The sequence below is a fragment of the Bombus terrestris genome, unplaced genomic scaffold (genome assembly GCF_910591885.1).
Source record: "Bombus terrestris unplaced genomic scaffold, iyBomTerr1.2, whole genome shotgun sequence".
In the NCBI taxonomy this organism is placed as follows: domain Eukaryota; kingdom Metazoa; phylum Arthropoda; class Insecta; order Hymenoptera; family Apidae; genus Bombus; species Bombus terrestris.
Genome location: NW_025963553.1, coordinates 442,382 through 463,223, shown reverse-complemented (window position 1 = coordinate 463,223; position 20,842 = coordinate 442,382). Strand labels below are relative to the sequence as shown.

At 35.3% G+C, this 20,842-nt stretch overlaps 1 protein-coding gene across 4 annotated transcripts; it reads left to right on the top strand.

Annotated features, from left to right (window-relative positions):
- Nucleotides 1-748: 748 nt before the first annotated feature.
- LOC125387068 lies at nucleotides 749-19,059 on the top strand. 4 transcript variants are annotated; one of them, XM_048414238.1, is made up of 4 exons: nucleotides 749-788; nucleotides 8,503-8,681; nucleotides 10,576-10,724; nucleotides 17,812-19,059. In XM_048414238.1, the coding sequence occupies exons 2-4, from the start codon at nucleotides 8,600-8,602 to the stop codon at nucleotides 17,983-17,985; spliced, it is 405 nt and encodes a 134-aa protein (XP_048270195.1). In that variant the 5' UTR covers nucleotides 749-788; nucleotides 8,503-8,599; the 3' UTR covers nucleotides 17,986-19,059. The 4 variants fall into 4 exon arrangements, 1 of the variants encoding a protein (XP_048270195.1); XR_007227633.1 differs by lacking the exons at nucleotides 749-788; nucleotides 17,812-19,059 and adding an exon at nucleotides 1,237-1,745 and having other exon boundaries at nucleotides 10,576-10,873; XR_007227632.1 differs by lacking the exons at nucleotides 749-788; nucleotides 17,812-19,059 and adding an exon at nucleotides 3,859-6,162 and having other exon boundaries at nucleotides 10,576-10,873.
- Nucleotides 19,060-20,842: the final 1,783 nt, after the last annotated feature.

Below are 20,842 nucleotides of genomic sequence, written 5' to 3'. Positions count from 1 at the left end.
TGACAATAATTATAAGAATTATCGAAAGAAAAAATCATAGATACAAAATCAAATACAAATCATAGATATAAAATCAATCAAAAAAATGAACGACAATTGTGAAAAACGCAATATGGCATATCAATGACGAAACACACTCATGACTGTCATGGAAGTTCCAAAGTCCCAAAATCTAGAATATTCCTTACCTCTTTAGATTGAGATATCTTATTTGTGGTACCTTGCTGCGACGAATCACCGTTCATTGTGATAGTTTTAAATGTGATAATGATATCCTTGTATTGACTATCGTTTTTCGATAGTTACGAGAATTTTCGTTTATCACTTTGAGACAATCCGTAACTTCCTTTCTCTTATAAAGTTTCCCTTCAACTCCGTTGAAAACTGAGCATCAAACAGGAGACGAACGATTTGTTCGCACACATAAGCAGGGTGCGAATATAATGATGGAATAGTCGAGTCCTGTCTACTATATAGTAAGATGGATACGACATTGAAATAGAAAGAGAAGGCTGTATATAAGCATTTTCTGTCCTTGTTTAATCAGGCATGCACACTAGTGGACACTGACGGCGCTCGTTTACCGTTGTTACATATTTCCGGTACAAGTACGCGGGCATTAGAGAAGGACGGAACGGTCTCTCTCTTTATCCCTATATCGCGTTTTTAGTTCGCTCACGCGCTCTGTACTTATATCTATTAGATTTCCACCATAAGCAGCGGCCGTGCAGTGACTTACAAAAGTTTCGAACTCGCGGACGTTTAATCACGTTCCCTACTCCGAAGGGGTAAGTACAAAGTTGCTCGTCTCAGTACTCTTGTTAGAAGTTTTATCATCTTTTTCATTTCGTGGTTACAAGCTTTTCCAGGAAATTCTTATCGTTTTACAAGAGCTGTGGGACACAATGACGTCAGCTATCGATCATATACGCGAATTTGTTGTAAATTAATTAGGAGAATATCTGGAGTTCTTTATCGTTGCCAGCTGTAAAATATTAGAATTTTTCATTTATAATTCTCATATTTTCGACTCTTCCGTTGCCAAGACCACCTTGAAAGATTTTTGGTATGTTCCATCAGCCTTGTTAAAAGTGTGCCCATTGGTTAGCTATATTGATTTTAAAAATCAATACGTATATCAAGTTTATTATCTCACAGAAACAAAGAAATTCGTTTTATTAATGAATTTTCGATGTTTCTTCTCAGTTTCCTTTAGCATCGAACGAAGAACATTATATGATCAAACGTTTCATCGTTCAGATCATATTTCGTTTAAAAAGATTGAAATTGATATTGAGATAAAATCAAAAAGTATCCGTTGTTCTCGAACATTCTAGTATTCCTTCGCCGCCCGGGAGAAAGACAGGTATGAAGAAAGAGGATATTTTTTTTATTAACTTTTTAATATTGATATTTCGACAAATATTGACGTGTGCAGTGAGAAAATCAAGTGAAATTTTGAATAATATCGTTTTAATAATTTGTGAAACGAATTAGTTTGGTTTTTTCCATTTTTATTAGTTTCCGTCAGTGCTGATTGACGCGCCACTCCAGTTTCCATTTCCGTTTCTCGAAATTTCCCACGTCCTTAGTCTTTGGGACTCTTTGCCCAGGTAACCGCATTGCTTCTGGGTACGTCTCACCGTTCGGGTCTCTCGAGCTTTCGGTGTCAGTTGTTACCGTTGAAGGAAGAGAAGCTGGTGACGGATATTATCGAATAAATCGTTTATTCTGGAAAAGTTCGAGTAAGTTCGTTCTGTTTGAATAAATCAAGACATAGATCAATTTTTATCGTATCATCGTGATTCGCCATGTCGTACGTTTGGTTTCGGGATACCATATGTTTTTAATTTTTTACTTTTAATTTGACATTTTACGCCTATAATCGTGACAGGAAGATACTTTCAGTGAATTATAAATATTTTAAATTATAAATTATAAATATTTGTTATAAATTACAATCATACTACGGGGAAAAGTGAAACATATGTTTTCTTGTGGAACATGTGATAGTAAATTATTCGAAGCATAATAATGCTTAATTAAAGATCTATACGGTAACATTTGCGGACGAATATTGGGGTAATATTATCGCGTCGCTTTAATCTGGCATTTAATGCTTTGATTGCGGTCTTTGAAATGGCATCACAGATGCTGGTATAATATCACACGAAAAAGGAAGGACCAGTGGTTGATGTTGCAAGTGCACCAGTGCGTTGCAGCCATCGGGGGTGGCTTTGACGCCGGTGCCGAGGAGAGGCGCAGAACGTGTTCGATCGACCCGCGAACGCAGCCCGTGCTCATACTGTGACAGAGTTCGTTTCAGTTAGTCTCAGTCGCTGTTTGCCCGTCGACAGCGTATAGTCGCGCCGGCCAACGATTATTTTTTCTTTTTTTGTTTCTCGATAATTCTCTCGCAACACTCGTTCTATACGTACACCATCAGTTTATCGCGTGATCATTGTTCCCGCTTCCCCTACCTTGTCACGTTCTTCAAAGAAGATTTCCCTTCAGTTTTTTGTTGTTTGGGGAAAATTCATCGCTCGGACACATGGATTTATCGACACGACGGTTTATCGAGGCATCAGCGTGATGTGCTTTTCAAGTTTCATATTTTCTCTATGATACTTTCTAAGGAGAATTTAGAATTCGGAAGATATCAATTTCCAGGAAATATAGGTCTTTATGAGATAGATCGATAGGTTTGAATTTAATTAACTCTCTTATAATTGGTATTTCAATTTTTTAATTCCTTAAATTCAGCTTTCTTTATGCTGTTAGACGATATAACGCGGGCATTTTATGATATATCGAATATATTCGTATATATTTTACTTTATACATTCGATAAATTTCCTTGGTTGGCCGGCCTGCAACCCACATACGGCACTTAATAAAAATTTGTTTCGTTAGAGGTCGGTGTTTGTTTATCTTCGTCATAAAAATGTCATGACGTCATATCATATCACAAGGGTTCTTCTGAAAGCTAGATATTCGATAACAAGATTAATGGTTTTCGGTAGCTTGCAATGTCAAGCTTTGAACTGGCGGGATCGCCTTGCTGTCAAATCGTCATTCAGCAGCGACCATATTCTTTAACTACGTTCAAGACGTATATCGCGCTACAGAAACCATCAAAGGAGGATTTAAATTTGCAAGTTAGTTGCCTCTTAGAAACGAGACAGTTGGTTGTTACTTGTTATCCGTAGTTGGTAGTTGTTCTCCTTAGTCGCCGCATATTATAGAGACGACATTCATAGTCACCAGTTGCCTTCGCTAATAGTTTCTTGTTGTCTGTAGTTAGTTCTCGTCATCGCTATGTATTCCATCAACCACGTAAAATTTAACATATAGGATTTTATTCTTTTTTATTCTTTCTGTAGAAAGATTCTTTAAGTAATATGAATTTAAGTAACTATCTTATGATACAATAAAGTGGAAAAACGATTATTTTACGTAACGTAATTTTTTAAAGAACTTTGAATTTAAAGGATTCACAGATAGATATCTTAAACGTAATTAAACCCTCCATATCGTAACAAATTAAAAGAAATTGCGCAAGAAAGTACAAATACATTTAATGCATAAAACATATATTTAAAATCCAAATGTAGGCGTTGACGCGTGCGTGCTACATGTTCGAAACATTCGTTACATCCGCGATAAAATTTGTAACGACGAAGAAGCTTAACATATGGTGTGCTTCAAGACGACAGCAAAAAGTGTTGGCGGATTTTTCGAAATTTCAACCATTCTTAATAAAAATATATTGTATAAATATAGTAGGATTTTTCAAATTTAAATAGTTATAATGATTTGAAACTTTACAATCGTACGGTTCTGTTTTATCCTTTGAATATACCTGTCATTTTCATATCTCCTTTTAACTAAACTAAATATTTAGAAATCCTATAATTTGTACACTTCTATTTGTGAATAAGATCGATGAAATTAAAGCGTAACTATGCTTTCAATAATGGCTTCGATGTATTGCTCACCATTATGGCGGATTAACGTCTCTAAGTGATCGACCTTAATCACTAAATGGCAGCCGCGATTCAGTGGTAGAGCCTTACACATGACGGACGTTGCAAGCGCTTCTAAGATGTCTATTGTGAAACGTTTCCAATAGCATCGGTTACGACGACGGTGAAATCCGAATAGAAATATATATCGCGTATCGCTTCAGCCTGACATGTCTTAAAATAGAATCACAATTTTTCGTTCTTTAAAAAAACAAAAAAAGTCTATAAAAATTATATGCAAATAAAATAGATAAATGGATAAATGGTTGTACAAATGTATAAAACAGATATTACAAATATACGTAAATAAATTATATATTTATAAATTGTTTGTTTAAATATCTGTTTGTTTAAATAAATAAAAGGGATATTTACGACTTACAATGAACGTAGTCCTATTTTTAGTTTTAAACAAAGCAAAAACGGATAACAACTTTTTAAAATGTAAAACTCAACGCAACAGTGGTTTTTTTTAATTAATCAATAACGTTCAAAGTTAATTAATTTAGAGTGGTTTGTACATTTTGTATGCTCGCCGTATATTAACGTTTGATGTGTAACGTTTGATGTAGTACTTGATGCCCGAAAAATCGAAAAATAATTAAATTTGATCGTTTCGTCGAATTTACAAGTGTGTATATTCGTGTGAAATCCTATGTGCTTGTGTATGCTGATGTGAAAGGCGGTAATATATTTTTCTTTTTTCGATTATTGTTGTCAACTTTTGTGTGGAATAAATCAATTCCGTGAATAGAAGTGCAATCAATACAGCTTACTATGAAATGATAGCACAACAACAGTACATATCGCCATTGACGTCAGCTTCACAAAATTTCTCGAATATCGAGGTTGTCCATTTGGGTTAAGAATTTATTTCCACAAATATTGCCACAAGCACGAATATCTTATGGAAATCCACTGTATTTCCACTGTAATTTTTAATAATCAGATTCCATATCGTATGCTACGATTCGAGGAAAATCCGCAGCTAATTATTATCTTTGCTGCCTTTAAATACCATAAATAGTCGTCCGTAAATTTTAAATGATTTTCTGTGCCATACTTATATTGTGTATTTTAGTCTTAAGGTGCGGGTCGTGTTCAATTAATTGAAAGTGATGAAACTGTAATGGGTCACGATAGTCAAATATTAAAAATGGTCTCGTTGGCTACATTTAAAATCTTTACGAGATATATATGCATAGTACGTTGCTACTAGCAACGGGTAGCGATGAGCAATAGAGAACAGTAGCTTCCTTATCTCGTCGTGATTATGTACATACCAGTAATGCACAGTACTCGTACTGAATATCTTACAACATCTACATAGATTTTCAGATTTGTTTCGAATATTACCAGCATAACCATGATAGTAGAATTCTGTTACAGTATTAATTCTATAGTGCCGTTATGCATAATACAGCCCTAAAATGTTTCTACAAATATACGAATATTTTCGTCAGCTACTATATTCCAACCATGGCTTATTATGAAAGGAAATATATAACGAAATTACTTGTTTTTTTTTTTTAGACTAAATTAGTTTAATTTGAATAATTTTAGTAATTGTGTAGGATCGAACAACAACTTATCATTAGCTTCACTCGAGACTTGATTGCACGTAGCAACGTAATTGCGTTGGAACTGAGGGTAGAAAACAATGTCAACCGTTAGACGCGTCTGTCTGGCGAATGTGTAACGCGTGAATAATAGATGCCGGCAATCACGTGAACCCTACTTATAGCTGTTTCGGCTTATATCGTAGCATTCAACCTAGGGTATAACGATAAGGATCATTAAAAGTTCAAAGAAGTTCGGCTGATCAGCCTCATTTTGTTCCATTTTTTAATCAAGCGATGAATCGACAAATTGTACAGATTTCGATGGTTATCACAGTTCTCTGGGAATTTTAAAGCGCGGTTCGTCGAATTTAGTCGGATTGGCTACAGACTCTTTTACGAGCAGCTTGAAACTCGATCTAGTTTCGAGAAAATGAAAAATTCGTTTTATCTCTTTGTTTCCCTGTTCCTTCCTTCCTCTTTTCTTTGCTTTTTACATTGCGTTAAGACCGGCTAAATAATATTGATTGCCATGGACGTTGGCTGGTTTAAAATCACTGACATCGACGATAACAAAAGTAAGTTTGATGATCATTTATCTGAGCCGGTGTTATTCGACTTGAGCTCTGCACATTTGTTAATATTATTCTAGTAGGGATGAGATACTACAAATTTTAAATAACTTTGATTAAAATTATATTATAAAAATTATATTACATTAACGTTTAGAAGTCAATAAAGTGGAAAGAATTACGCGAGATAATGTAAATATAAATTATATTACAAGGAAACTAGGTAATTAATTAATAGGAAACTAGCTAGGTAATTTGAAACATTCTGGCTAAAATTGCATTCTTTCAAAGTTAGGACGTACAGTATTTACAAAGTAGATTAAGTATCAAATGGGGTACTTAAGAAAATTCATGTTATCATTCTTTAGTAAACATTTTCAGGTAATAGCCTTCTGCAAAAGCTGCTTTACGTTACGTTAACGTATTCATTATTAATATTAATCATATTGTTCTTATCTCCTAGGGGCATAACAATCCATTTTTATATTGTGTTAAAGCTAAATTTCTATTAGATTGTCGCAAAATTTTCTTTCGTTTTATAAAGAAATGATAGATACACAACATTTTTTCTTTTATGTTATTTTATATTAAATTGGAGAAAGGTGGATCGCACATAATTCAATAAAATAATATAAAGCAAAAAATATCGTACATCTATCATTTCTTTATAAAACGAAAGAAACATTTCGAACAACCTAATATTTCTCTCCAACGACACTTCTACGATGTTAAAATATTTGATAAAAATATTTGATAAAAATATTAAGAAATTCTAATATTGATTTAAACGTATCGATTTATTTACTTTTCGCTGCCAGAAATTGTTAATTATGATTTCCACTTAAAAGCGTATTTCATATTATGAGGATAAATGATCAAATTCATCTCTAATATACACGTTAGAGAGTCATTTATAGCTGCAATCCTGTTTACCGCTCATATTCCTGGAACTCGATAATTCACTAGGCGATTGCTTTAACCGTGCAGAATACATCCATAAATAATTAATCGCTATTAATGTTCCATCGACTTTTGAAAATCCCTGATGTGATCTATTTCACTTAATGAGAATACGTGTAAAGTGAGGTTATTGCTTGATTATCTTTAGTCGAATAAATCGAGTGATTCAAATTATAATGCGGAAGAAAGTCAAAACTATGTATATTATTTTTTTTAATTTTTATGTATCATTTGACGGAAGGAAATTTGGTAAGTAAGGTTCACCTTTTTTGATGTCAATGATTTTGAGATATGTTATTAAGCTCCAAATTCTAAGCAATCTTCTATATATATATATATATATATATATAACATACGTTTAATAGCCAAAGTTCAACTACCAAGTATACGCAAAGCTTTTATTTTCAATTTATGCGATACCACTATGTTTCATGAATTTATTTGCTAACGGTATTGAAACAAATAACAAGCAGAGGACGAACTATCCGTGAACTGTTTTGCCAACGAGTACGCTTCCAATATTTTCTGTTTGAGAAAACACACTTGTTGCTGTTGCAACTCCAAATATTTTTACAGCCGACGCTTTTGCCATGAATCATCGGCTAACATATAAAATAAAGAAAAGCCATAGTTGATTGTAATGGAAATTTAGAAAACCTCAAACTCGATATAGAAGGGAAAAATAAAGGAAAGGAAGGGAGAGATAATTGGAAGCTTGGGGCCAGGTTTAATTCACTGAAACCAGGCTGCTTGTGTCATCACGAAACAGAATTGCCAGTACGTCATTTCTGTGCTCCCGTCCTCGTAAAAACGGTTTCACTCGTTAAGAAAAAACGAATAGGCGGTGAAGAGAGAAAAAAGCAGACAGAGAGCGCTTTTAAAAAGCTGACGAAGCGTGCGTTGCCACAACGAGACACACGGTGCTATTTGTCGTTTTAAATTGCGCCGCAACTTGTTTTTGAGATCTTTGCTAGAGACACGTGAAAACACGTTGGAAGTATATTTCTTGTTTTTGTGGAATTTAGCTGGAAAATGAAAAATAACGTAAAACATGTACTTACGACTTACAGAGTAATCGAATGTATACACTATAATAACCAACGATTTAAGGCTTTAAAAGATCGAAAGAAAAGAAAAGAAAAGAAGAAAGATAATATGTTGTGGCAGTCTAACTCGATCTAAGGAAATAGAGAGGGAGGGGGGGGGGAGCAAAGCTTGTTAATCTGGAAAGAATACAAGCATCAATTTCAAGCACTTATAGGGAATCAAGCGGGCTTGTTAAGGTCGTAAGTTGGACAATTATCTCGTGTTAGGTTCAATCAGCTTAGTCTTACACAAAATTGATCCAATCATGTGAAAACAAATGTATTCTGATTTTTGTCGCAGATATTTCTGGTCTACGCACTCCAGTGCCCGCACAACTTATATTAAAACACCTGATTTTCCCATTCTACAGCAACAAATTTCCTGATCCTTTACAACCATGAAGGACTTGTATGCGAAAATACTTGCCACGATCATCTGTTTGCAGACTATTTTCGTCACTATCTTCCCGTTAGGGGCTGGTAAGTTGATACTGATTAATTATACCATCGAAATTCTATATAATGGCTACGAAAAATATTTGCATCATTACCCTCATTTCCTAACGAAGCGCGTTTTTTTACCAAGTTTTATATTTCATTTCATAGTATCAAATCCCTGTAGTTACACGAAAGTATTAAATGATAGGAAATTTGATATACACGAATTTAATTAATTAATAAGTTAGTCGATATACAGCCATTATTATTTCATGTGAAATATTACAACGTCAGAAACTTAACGTTCTTGTACGTACAGTATTAATCACAAATTGTAAGAATGTTTACTGATAAGCAAAATAGATAATATGGAAAACGCAGACCTATGGAAAGAGAATTCCTGACATTAGACAGGAATACGCGATTGCACGAAATATTTTATGGTATGTCTAACATGGAGAATATATGCGGCGAAGTACGAAAAATTCATCCTGAGATATGTATACGACCTACGCGGTACGGGACGTGTTATAAATGGTTTCCGCCACTCAGCCGTATTTGAATTTGTGAACACGATCGAACAAATGACGCGACAATTATTAATTGTCGTCTCTGCCTTAGTAACGATTCGCGTTGGAACGAGGTCGAATCGTTCCGATTCCACGCGCGATTAACAAATAATTACAGTGGACATCAATTACTTGGATGACCTTCGTCATTTCAGCTTAAAACGATTAATTTGATCAAACCAAGCAATTATTTCAATTAATACAATCTGCACTTTAAATTCGCACGTCTTGTGTATACACACCGGGCCAGAGAAAAGTTTTCATTCGTTCGAGTAGAACCTTCGTAGTCCTTGAGGACGCGTGTCGCTTCTCGTGTACCTAAAGTTTCGCTCAAATTAACCGTTTTATTTGAATTCGATCGAGTGAAAACCTCTTTGTCACCGTGAGTTTGTTACTTAATTGATACTCTTAGATGCCCTTTGCTTTCAATCTCTTACATCCATTCTTAATTAGTCAAGTCGTTTGACTTTTGACAAGTATTTTGAAACCATTTTACTAACACGAACCTACTTTTTTACTTGAGATTATCCGCTATTTTTATTCAAATGTATATGTACGTATATACACTTTTGAATTTTAAACGAACCTTCTGTTATACCTATATCCTTTAAGTGCCGTTTTAAGTTTCAAGAGACTTTAACTCGGATAGCTCGACTTGGAGTTCTAACGTATACTGTGAAGCACACTTGCGAAGTAAAACAGCAAACACGATATAAAAACTTTTTCCCCATGTAAGAAATCGAATAACCTATTTCAACGGTGCTTTAATCTCATCGATGAAGCATCGATGCAACGAAGAAGCATCGTGATAGCCGCAATGCGGATCCGTTGAACAAAAATTTCCTGGTACGGTCGTTTTCGTAATGTTATTAACCGTTTTAGTGTCGGATGTTTCAAGACTCCGTATCGGTTTGTGCTATGCAGCGCGCTAGCGCTTCGTTTATTTATTTGCGAGGAGTACCGATCGACGCGATCGCGCTGCCCTTTTTCATCCTGTTTTTTTCATCGAAATATACCGTTCGACGTGCTCGCGCTTCATTTATGCTCTGCGTTTCGTTTGCGTGATAACATTCTATAATGCAGGATTTGGTTTTCCGATTCAAGAGGTAATTTTTTATATTGGTTTTTTTTTTTTATTTGGTTTATGATTATTTGAAAAACAAGTAATTACGAGAGGAAACTCTGATATGACTCGCGACGAGCACGCTTGAGCGCGTTGCGAATTAATGATCGTGACCATACATCGTGGCACAATTTACCACCGTACGCGAATAGAGCGATCACGCTGCGTGGCGTTAAAACGGTTAGCGTAACTGCGCGTACGATTGTCGAGTGGCAAAGATATTGACGCTGGTAATCGTTTTCAGCGGCTTTAGGAAAACACTGTACTGATTTCGAAGGAGAAGTTGTCTCGCATGGAATGACGTATGTGCCGGGACCATCGGTTTGCAACGTCTGCTTCTGTTACCATTCGGAGCCAAAATGGTGCCGGGCTATCTTCTGTTCACCTCCTTTTGTAAGTATATGCTCATTCTAAGAGCAACCAGCTTAACACAACCATGAGAAACTAAAGTACACCGTTAACGCTTGCATGCTGGTCGTTAAAACACATGCTGCGCGAATAGGGTACACAGCGATTCATTTAACTCGCCTTGAATTAGTTTTAGGAAGACAAACATGGACAGGGATAATTTTTGTCACGAGCCGTTCAATTTATTCGTTCATTAGAACGAATTAATTTACACCTGCTGAGATCGCGATTGATGTGACAAATTCGAAATCTTGTTCCATATAAATATTTTTAAACAAGCACGTCGTAAGCTTTGTATATTTTTTAGTCGCAACGAAACTGTTCAGAGAAATGCTGAAATTATTAATTAGAAAAGGAGATTTCTACGCATCGTTGTAAAAGTGTCAGGGAAAATATTCGTGAAACAGTTACGTTGTTACAGGTTCTACAAGAAGAAATATTGAAAATCACGTTCCACTTATTCAGTTGCACGTGTAAAAGGTATCTTGCGTTCGCGCAAAAAATCTCTGAAGGATACATGCTTTATAATAATTGGAGTGTCGAAGTTGTTACGCGGATCGGCGTACACGTACCTTTTAATGAAACTAGGTTACTCATTCGTTATTCGTTCCTAATTTTCAGCTTCACGATTTTTACGCAATAAAATTTTATACACCTGTTCGGTTTATAAATGATTCAATTCAAATTTAACAGAATTAAAGTTGAAATAATCATTTGTGCTTCATTAAAAGGTTATTTCAGCATCTCGTTTTAATATTTTTATTGGTAATATTTTGTTAATCGTTATATTTAAATGGAGTTTTTCAAAGGAGAGACATTTTAAGGTAGGAAATGGACATACATTTATAATAAGAATTCAGAAGAAAGAATATTTCATACAGAAAGAATTATTCCGTATGTATAAATAACTACGCTATGAATTTTATATGTATCGGATATTCCTTCTGGTTAATGTATCTGATGTTTTTTTCACGCGAGGTAGCGTATATTTGCATCTATATGTCTCTTCGTTTCTCAGTAGTAAAACTTAGCATTCATGCGGCTGATAAGTAGTTACGCATTGACAACGAGAAACATAAAATGAGTAAGAAGCATGAGACATTCTATAAGAAAAATAAAGTTGTTTTTATCTTTCATTGCATATTCGTCAGAATATTGTTAATAAATATTTAAGTTAAGATTTCAGTTGAAATAAATACATAGGATTAGACATTTATTTATATATGTATCTATGAACGCATTTGACATAAAATTTTGATAACGACTAAAATTATATATTCTGATATTAAATTAATTTAATGAGAATAAAAAACTAATTTTTTTAAACAAGATTTTGTATAAAGTTATATTTATTAGGAAAAGTTCGTTCATCCCTTTATAATATCATAGGATTAGACTCATAGCTGTGTAAATCATTTCATGGAATAGTATATGTGTGCGTGTGTGTTCTAAGTTTTTATCATAAAAATGCTAAATGTACTAGGAGACGTTTTTAAAAATTCATAAATTTTTCTTCATCAAACATATCAATCGTTATATTGAAAAGTTAATTATCTTTTATTTGTTTCGAGCTGCACATTGATTGAGACATTCGTGTTGGTTATAATTGCGAATTTAACGCAGTTAAACGAAGTTGTTTGAATCCCTTGCGAGCATGTAAATATATCGTCGAATTAATAGGTCAATTACTTGAGGTTGGAATTGAAAGAAAGGGAAAGGTGGAGGAGAAGTCTTGCGTTTGAATGCGGGACACTTTTAAAGCCCACAGTTCGCTGAAATTGCCAGAGAATTCAATTAAATGGCAAATTAAACCATTGAACTGAATCTGTTTCCAATCGCGAGCTTAGAAGTTCTATCCTTTGAATTTTTATATCAGTCAACTTTCTTTTTGTACGTACGGTAACGAATATAATTCATGAATTAATGAAGTATGTAATTGGATGAAAGTTCTTCTTCCTGGATTCAGTTTAGACTAAGAAAAATTATATAATAACGAAATTATCAACTTAAAATTGATAGAGTGTATAGCTTTTTTTTTTTTTTTTTTTTTTTTTTTTTTTGCGTGAGGAGGGGAAAATGCTGTTACGCATACCCAGTGATGCGGATCACTGGGTTATGTGGGACTCGGGCGGATGTTGTTGCCATACCCACTAAAAACCCCTCCTCCTTTTTCCTTTGCTTTGAGGACAGACAACCCCGGTAAAACCTGTCGGCAGTCATCAGGGTTGTCCTTTCATGCCCCGTTGTATCTTCTTCTTCGGGCAGTTATTCTGTATATTCTGTATTGCTCTCGTCATCTTCTCAGCTAGTTCAGAATACTGGGCTGATCTCCTTCTGTGGTTCTTTGTTGTCTTGTATCTCTGCCTTCACTGCTTCGCGTAGTTGTTGTTACTCTCGTTCTCCTCCTTGTCTCCTTCAAGGCCTTCGTTGTCACCCTCCTGTGAGACATGACGGTCTTGCGAAATTGCCTGAATTTATCCCAGCTCTCGTTCTTGGCGGTCACCGTGGCGATCAGATTGTCCACGTCTATCTTCTCGCCAAGAGCGTTCTCCAGCTCAATCCTTCTGTCCGTTCACTTCGGGCACGTGAACAGGGCGTGCTCTGCATCGTCGTTAGGGTCTCCACAGTCGAGACAGTTGCTGTCGCTGCTCTTGCCAATCCTCTTTCTATAGACACCAAAACTCCTGTAGAGGTGGCCGTGTGTGCGTTATATATTTATTGGACGTGCGTGATAGTTGTAGTAGTTGGGCCTGGTCCGCTGTAATTGTCACTGGGGGCTGTAGATGTCGCTGCCGTCGTCCGACACTAGTTAGTGTCGAGTGGTGGTATTTGGCTTGTCGAGTGCCGCCACACTCCCATACCCGGTTAACAGCTGCATGGTGTGATGATCGATGTCCATCTTCTTTTTTGTAAATAGCAGCGCACTCGGTATTAATTTCCTTGCGCCTCCAGTTCCTCCATTTCCCTGCGCTTTCAGCTCGTTGCCGTCATCCGCGTCGATCCTGGTCTTATGGATCTTGTTCCTCTCGTAAGTCTCTCCGAGCATCTTTATCTTTATGTAGATCGGGAGATTCCCGGTCAACGCGCAAAGTGCCGCGTGGGAGATGGTACGGTATGCCGTCGTTGTTATGCACAGGGCCGTTCGTTGTGCCCGTTTCAGCTTCTTCCTGTTCTTATCGGTATTCGCTAAGCTAATTCTTCTTTCTGAACCCATACTGCCTCCGATGGAACGGGTCCGTTCCGATGCATCTCTCGATGATCTTCTTAAAGCATTTTTCCCAGATCTTGCTCATGGCTGGGAGTATGCTTATCGGCCGGTACGCGATCCTTTCCCGGCTTCCTTAGCAGTATTACTCTGGCCGTCTTCCAGCAGTCTGGTTCCAGCTTGCTTCCAGCTCCTGCTTCCAGCAGTCCAGGAGTCTTCCATCGACTCCTGCAGCCTTCTTGGTGTTCATTCTTCCGGCGGCATCGACGACATCGCCTTCGCCGATGACGACGCTGAAGCTGATGCCTTCTTCTTCTTCGGTCTCTGCCTCTTCGCGGCCCTCGTAATGGGAGGGTCCGTGTCCCATGGTGAATAGCCTCTGTAGGACTGCTTCCACCATGTCGATCGGCATGTCGTTGCTTGGTTTCTTGCTTTTGCATCTCTTCATGACTGTGCGATCCCAGGCTGGTGAATATTTTTCCATCGGGAGAAGTCAGGTCGAGCGATACAAGATTTATATGCTCGTTCTGCCAGTTATTTCAACGTCTGTTACGCGATAGAAAATGAACATAAATGAATAATAAATGTATTACAGCCATAAAGATTGCTTGATGTACGCCACCGTTTTTCCCCTATTTCTCCGATACAATTTTCCTTCTTTTTTTTTCTTTGCGAAACACTTTACTAATCGCGAGAAATTGTATTGCCGCCTGGTACGTATTCGAATTATCCTCAATTATTCTCGGTTGTTTCCGTTTCCTTTGGATTTACATAAGTACTCGTTTGATGTACGTGCAGAGTGAGATAATAACTATTAACAGCTATAAAATAAGAAGCGAAAATACGTTGAAACTCGATTTCTAGATTCGCGAGACTTTGCAGAGCTTCGAAACTCTCGTGTTTCAAACCTAATAAAAAGTTGTAGAGGGAGAATTACATTGCGAGATCTGTTAAGGAAAATCGTATCGTTGTAATAGGATTATTTCAGCGAGGGAAATTCCGTGTTGCGTGTAACGCGTTGCAAAGCCATGAGCTTTCTTTCGGGTTAATATACATAATCGCCTTATCGAACTTTCCATCTCACACGTGAATTTTGCATTTCAATCTTCTTACTTGCAGTCCAGTCCAGTTCAGTTTAGTGTGACTAAGCTAAATGTTTTATAGAGAGACGTACAACTCTATGAAGGGGAGATCAATAAATTGGGTTATCTTTAAATCACTGACAATTATTTCATCGACACGATTTCACCGGCAGCGAATTCACCGGCAATGTCTATCAAAGTTTATTTACCGATACACCGAGTGAAATCACCACAATCATTTCACCAATATTCTCCTTTGTCGATAATTATCATGCTTGCCACTACATGTTATCGTTGATTATATGTCTTTATTTATACATTCGTTTACGCGCATAACGAGATAAACGAAGAAACGAAAATGATATGTTGTCATGATGTATTGTTAAATTACTAATTAACACGAGTTATATATCTACCTACATGAAAGCTTCTAAATATCAATTATAATTCATGAAAGCACACAAGCTATTTTGCTATGCACAAATAGAATTATAAGGAAATGTTACGTGCTAATGATTTAACGAAATCTATTCCTCTGTACATTTGACATTTCTGTATTATTACTTGTGTACTTTCTGCTCTTGTTTACGTCATCGGAAGTAAAAATACGTTAAGCGAATCAGCTGATCTATTTGAGCGATTCAATGGCTCGGTCTTCTCTTATGCGACTACCAAGTAGAAGATAAGTTCTTCTAGATAAGTTATATAACATTTTATAACATCCAAATTAACTATTTTTTTTCTTTTTCTTTTTCTTTTTCTTTTTTTTTTTTCCTGGGGGAAATCCGCTCGGACACGAAGCCACTTCTTAAGTGGCGTGGTAGTGAACATCCAAATTAACTGGGGCACTAATTAGCTGAAGCTTCTAGTCAAACCAGGTATCAGTCTTTGTACGCAAAGGCATTCATTACAATCGTTTAAAGTTTGAAGAAACACCGTTACAAATTCGTGATATAAGAGAAAGCGATTCAAAACTCGGATTCATTTGTTGGAACGACGCCGTGGGCAAAAGTACATAATGGAAAACTTTCTTCCAAGACCAATTGATAGCGCTGACGTAATTAAAATGTGACGATATTGCCAGCGACGTTTCTCCAAATAGACGACTAACTTATTTACGAATTGCCGTAACACGATTGCCGCTGGTAATACGGTTAGTAATCACTTTATTGAATTTTCGCTTGGCGTGATATCGTCGAGTTCCTAGAGAGATTCTTCTCCCTTGTAAAACTATGTTTCTGCAACGACTGTATTTGTTGAATTGCCGTTCGTGAACAAGTCCTTCTCTTTATTACGTGTAATAGATTCTTCTTTTTAAGTTTTAAATTACATTGGTAATTTTCTATAATTTATTACTCGAATATGGTAATTTTTTCTTAAAAAGTTTGCTTTTTCTACAATTATTTTACTACAAAACCCATCAAAAACATGATGTATGTATGTATATATACTCTCAAATATTATCGGTTTATTCTCAAGCTATAGTTCAATTTCGGAAATTGCCAATTAAAATCATTAAAAAAAAAAAAAAAAAAAAACACACACACACACACACAGAAAGTTCGTTAAAATATGCGATTTTCCAATCAAGATATAGAATTTATTCGAGTAATATAGATTACAGTAGCGATGGTGACGGCAACGATGAATGGACTGATTCTTCGTGCGAAAATAAATTGGAAGCGCAGAACGATGCATTGTTTCAGGGAATATCGATTTTCAAGCATGGTTTTAAAGTACGTGTGCGCGTGACTAGATTTGTTAATTAATGCCGCTCCCAGATTTTCAATATATAAATGTGACACCTACATATCTTTAAGCTTAAAACAATTGGACTAACAATTTCGTTAAATTTAAATCAATATTTATCTTTTTAAACGCAACAATATTTTTAATGACAACTTCACGTGTAAATCGAGTACATACATATTCGATCGTTCTTGAAAACCTGATTCTCTGCGAAGAGAAAAAATCCTTGAATAAAGATTTGATCTACGTTTTATATGCTACGTTTTACATCCACCTCTTTTCAGATATACCTCTCTATTTAAAATCATAGATCGTCACACTCTATAGGTATTTCCTTGAAAAGATTAAAGTCGTTCTGTATAAAAGCCAATTCAAAGGGGAAGGAAATTCTGTGAAAAATTCTTTCAGATTTGCCTATGTTTGAGCTCGAATCAAAGCAATCCTGTATAATAGGATAGGATGATAGGATGATTCTGTATTATTCCTTGTGTACTTTCTGTTCCTGTTATTTACAATAGGATGATTATGCGTTTAACTTCTCATAGAATCTCTCTGATTCCGTATGATATCATCAATGTTTTTGAAATATGTTATTGATGTCGTAACGTCAACCGTTTCCATTGCAAATTCAATTTTGAATCGCAATTTCCATGTTTGCGTGGCAAAAGCGTAAAATCGATAACGCACGCAAACATGTCTTCTTTGCTAATGGCGTACTATAAATATAAATATTTGAATAAATATTGCGAATTTCATATTGCTAAAAGATTTATACTATTTGTTCGTAAATAATCGTCGGATCTATATTTAAGTTGAAACTGCTGATGAAATTTTGTTTCATAGCACAAATTATTCTTCCCGAAATGTACGTTTAGTGTTATAATATATTTGACCAATGGTTCTCAAATACTAGTTTTGCAAAGGCAATGGTTGAATTGGAGCAATTCTTTTTTCTTTCATTCTTTGAATGACCTGGATTTTCGAGTAGTCTAGTGACGATTGATCCGTACAATTAATCGATTTCTTTTTATTACAGAGCTGCAAGAAATTCCGCATTGGACGCCGATGTTGCGAGTTCCAGTGCGTGGATGAGGTTGACACAGGCTATTGGTTTGGATCTGATGTGGTTATTGTGAATCGTTCATCTAAACTTGAAAAACATAGTGTATTATGGATGCTGAGTTTAGTGATAGTAATTGTAGTATTTTAATTTCTCAATAAAGATTCCGATGGCGCTGTGGACAAAATTCGTAGCTTATAAACATCAACGATTAGTTTCAGCCATCGGGAAAAGAAGTAGTGTATGTATGTAGTGTGTTAACGAAGTAGTAAAACGTAGTGTAAAGAAAGTAGTGTAAAAGTAAAGTAGTGTAAAAGAATCCTTTGTTCCGTGGTATATATAGGCAAAAACGAATGGTAGACCGCAGCATAATAGTTTCCAACCATCCACAATTGTTCTAATTCCTCACTCGACGTCTTTCATGTTCATTCATGTAGGAAAAAGTATGTTATCGTTTAATAATAAGCTTTTGAGCGTTTAATAACATCTCGTCGAGTAGAAATTCCACACGAAGCAGTGAGAAAAATAATATTTGAAGAAGATCTATGTTCTCAGCTTCGTCGTGTGCCAGAACTTTGTAGGATAGATTGTATCATGCGATGAAAATTTTATACTTGTAAGTTAAGAAAATTGGAACGAAAATTCACGTTGTCTGCAAGATATCTTGTTTTTGGATAGAAATAGTTACTTTACTAACAACATTCTCAATATTAAGGATATCAACATCTTAGATTTAATGAAAGCCGCTGGAATACGCCAGATATTTCATATCTGACTTAAACATGTACAGTGACGAGCGAAAAAAGTAAACACATAAATGTAAAAGACTAATTTTTCAAGTGATCGGTAAAGATTAGGTAACAGTACTACAATAACTACAAGTTATTATTAACGAAATGTAATAGTTAATTTTCATTAACATTAATAATGTACAAAACATTTTACAAAAATGGACATCTCAAACCATGTTTACAGTTTTGCACATTAATTATACTCGTCGAATCAAGGTTTCAACATAGTATTTCGTCCACTAGTACTACTTCACGTTTATTATATCCAATAGAATTAACTACTATTTAGGTAAATTATTTTGTGGAATGCTCTTCAAATAACAATGCTCTTTTCTCATTATACCTTCGACAATCGCTTTTTACGTAAAATTAACGGGCTGTGTTTACACTTTTGCTTGTCACTGCATATCAAGGAAGATTGAAATATAAAGTAGTTCGCACAAAAAAGTAGATATTAGTATTGATGTTATTGTATTCCATATTTGACCTTAAAATATGAATAAAATCTAATCAGTCTAAGTATTAATGAAATTTCAAACATTTTTTCTAAAAGAACGCAACTCTCCTTTCTAATGAGCACTATATGATGCAATAGAAAAACAATTTGACACTGAAAATTGTGGTCAAGATCAATTTTGCGCTACACTTATTTAACCAATTTTCATCAAATCGAAGGTGTAGAATGGCTTGAAAAAAAAACCGCGATAAATACTTTTTTGACACTTTGTACAAAGGTGTATATCAATGTGTATATCTATACACATACTCTGTATGTGCATATCCGTGGAATATATATCCGTTTTTCGAAGCAAAATGTTATCTACCTGTTCAAAAGGGCAAAGCAAAAACACTACATAGAGGGTTTGTTACTGTTGACACTCTGTATTTCCGTGCGCAAAGTATCCAACCAGATATCCAGGAACAGCTTTCAGGGAACGAGATCGAATGTTTATTGAACATACCTATTTGATCGAATATATTTAGCAGCGGACTCAATTTTAATTACAATTTTAATTACATTAAACATTTTGCTCATTGATGACCTTACCTTAATTTTTTTCTCCTTCCTCACTTTCATCTCCTATGCGAGTGACACAGCAAGATTGATAGTAATAAGCGATTTCATTAAAACACAATCTCCTTTTCCATTTGATGAACACGATACGAGACGAGGGAATGATTTAGGAACACGACTTTCGAGCGGTTTCAACAACTATTAAGTTTCATTTATAGCAACAAACACTGCCAAAAACGTAATTAATAAGATTCGCGTAGGTGCCGTAGATGACGTAGATGAAAAAACGTAGACCAACGTAATAAACGTAAATGACGAAATTATGTATTAATTTATTTTAACGCGTTAAAATTACGCTAATGACAGTTGCTCCGTTCTATTTGTTCATATATTTAAGCCCTATATGCAACAAAGTGAATGTAGCATCTGCAAGCGTGTTAATTGGACAACGACGAATTTCGTTTCGCAAATACGGACACGTGAAACATTTTGAAGTTACGCGGACGCGAGAGTAATTCGTTCCCTTAAATTGCTCAATTTCCATTTCTTTCGCCATGTATATTCGAGTACTGCATTTGAATTGCAGAGCAGTCGGAAGTAACGGCGCACGTCGTTGATATATCGACAGGAACATGAATTCTTTTTTCATACGATGAATACTTTTTTCATCGACTTGTTAAACCGAATCTAGTTTTCAAATCCAATCATTTAATTTCATCGTTTTACATCGAACGTTTCAATCTTTTTTCTTTTAAATACCTTACCTATATTTCATCTCGTTGAATATTCCATATTTTTAATGCTACTACCACTTATTGGTAATTACAAATATGTAATTATCGTTCTAAAGTTAGAAATTCGAAATAACATTCGTCAGTATATGATTCTACGTTTTATATAGAGTAGTAAAAATGATACAATGAGTTTCGTTAAATAACCAATAAAAATTTTTGTTCCTTTTTCTTTTTCTTTTTTCTTTTTTCTTTTCTTTTCTTTTTTTTTCCTTTTTTTTCTTTTTTTTTTTTTTTTTTGGTTTTATGTATCCAAGATCGAGAATAAACTATGTGCACGTTTCTTGTATTCGTTTCTTGTATTTTTATGAGGAATTCAGTCTTTTTACGCCACAAGAGTCTCAACGTTTTCGTTTTCACGCCTACGTTACGCTCGTTAAACACGTTGCAACAAGACCATGAATAAGGAT

Bases quoted from the DNA above. Each gene is read 5' to 3' on its own strand.
- LOC125387068 (XM_048414238.1), top strand. From the start codon at position 8,600: ATGAAGGACTTGTATGCGAAAATACTTGCCACGATCATCTGTTTGCAG. The intron at 8,682-10,575 runs GTAAGTTGATAC...AATCGTTTTCAG, and splicing joins TATCTTCCCGTTAGGGGCTG to CGGCTTTAGGAAAACACTGT. The intron at 10,725-17,811 runs GTAAGTATATGC...TTTTTATTACAG, and splicing joins TCTTCTGTTCACCTCCTTTT to AGCTGCAAGAAATTCCGCAT.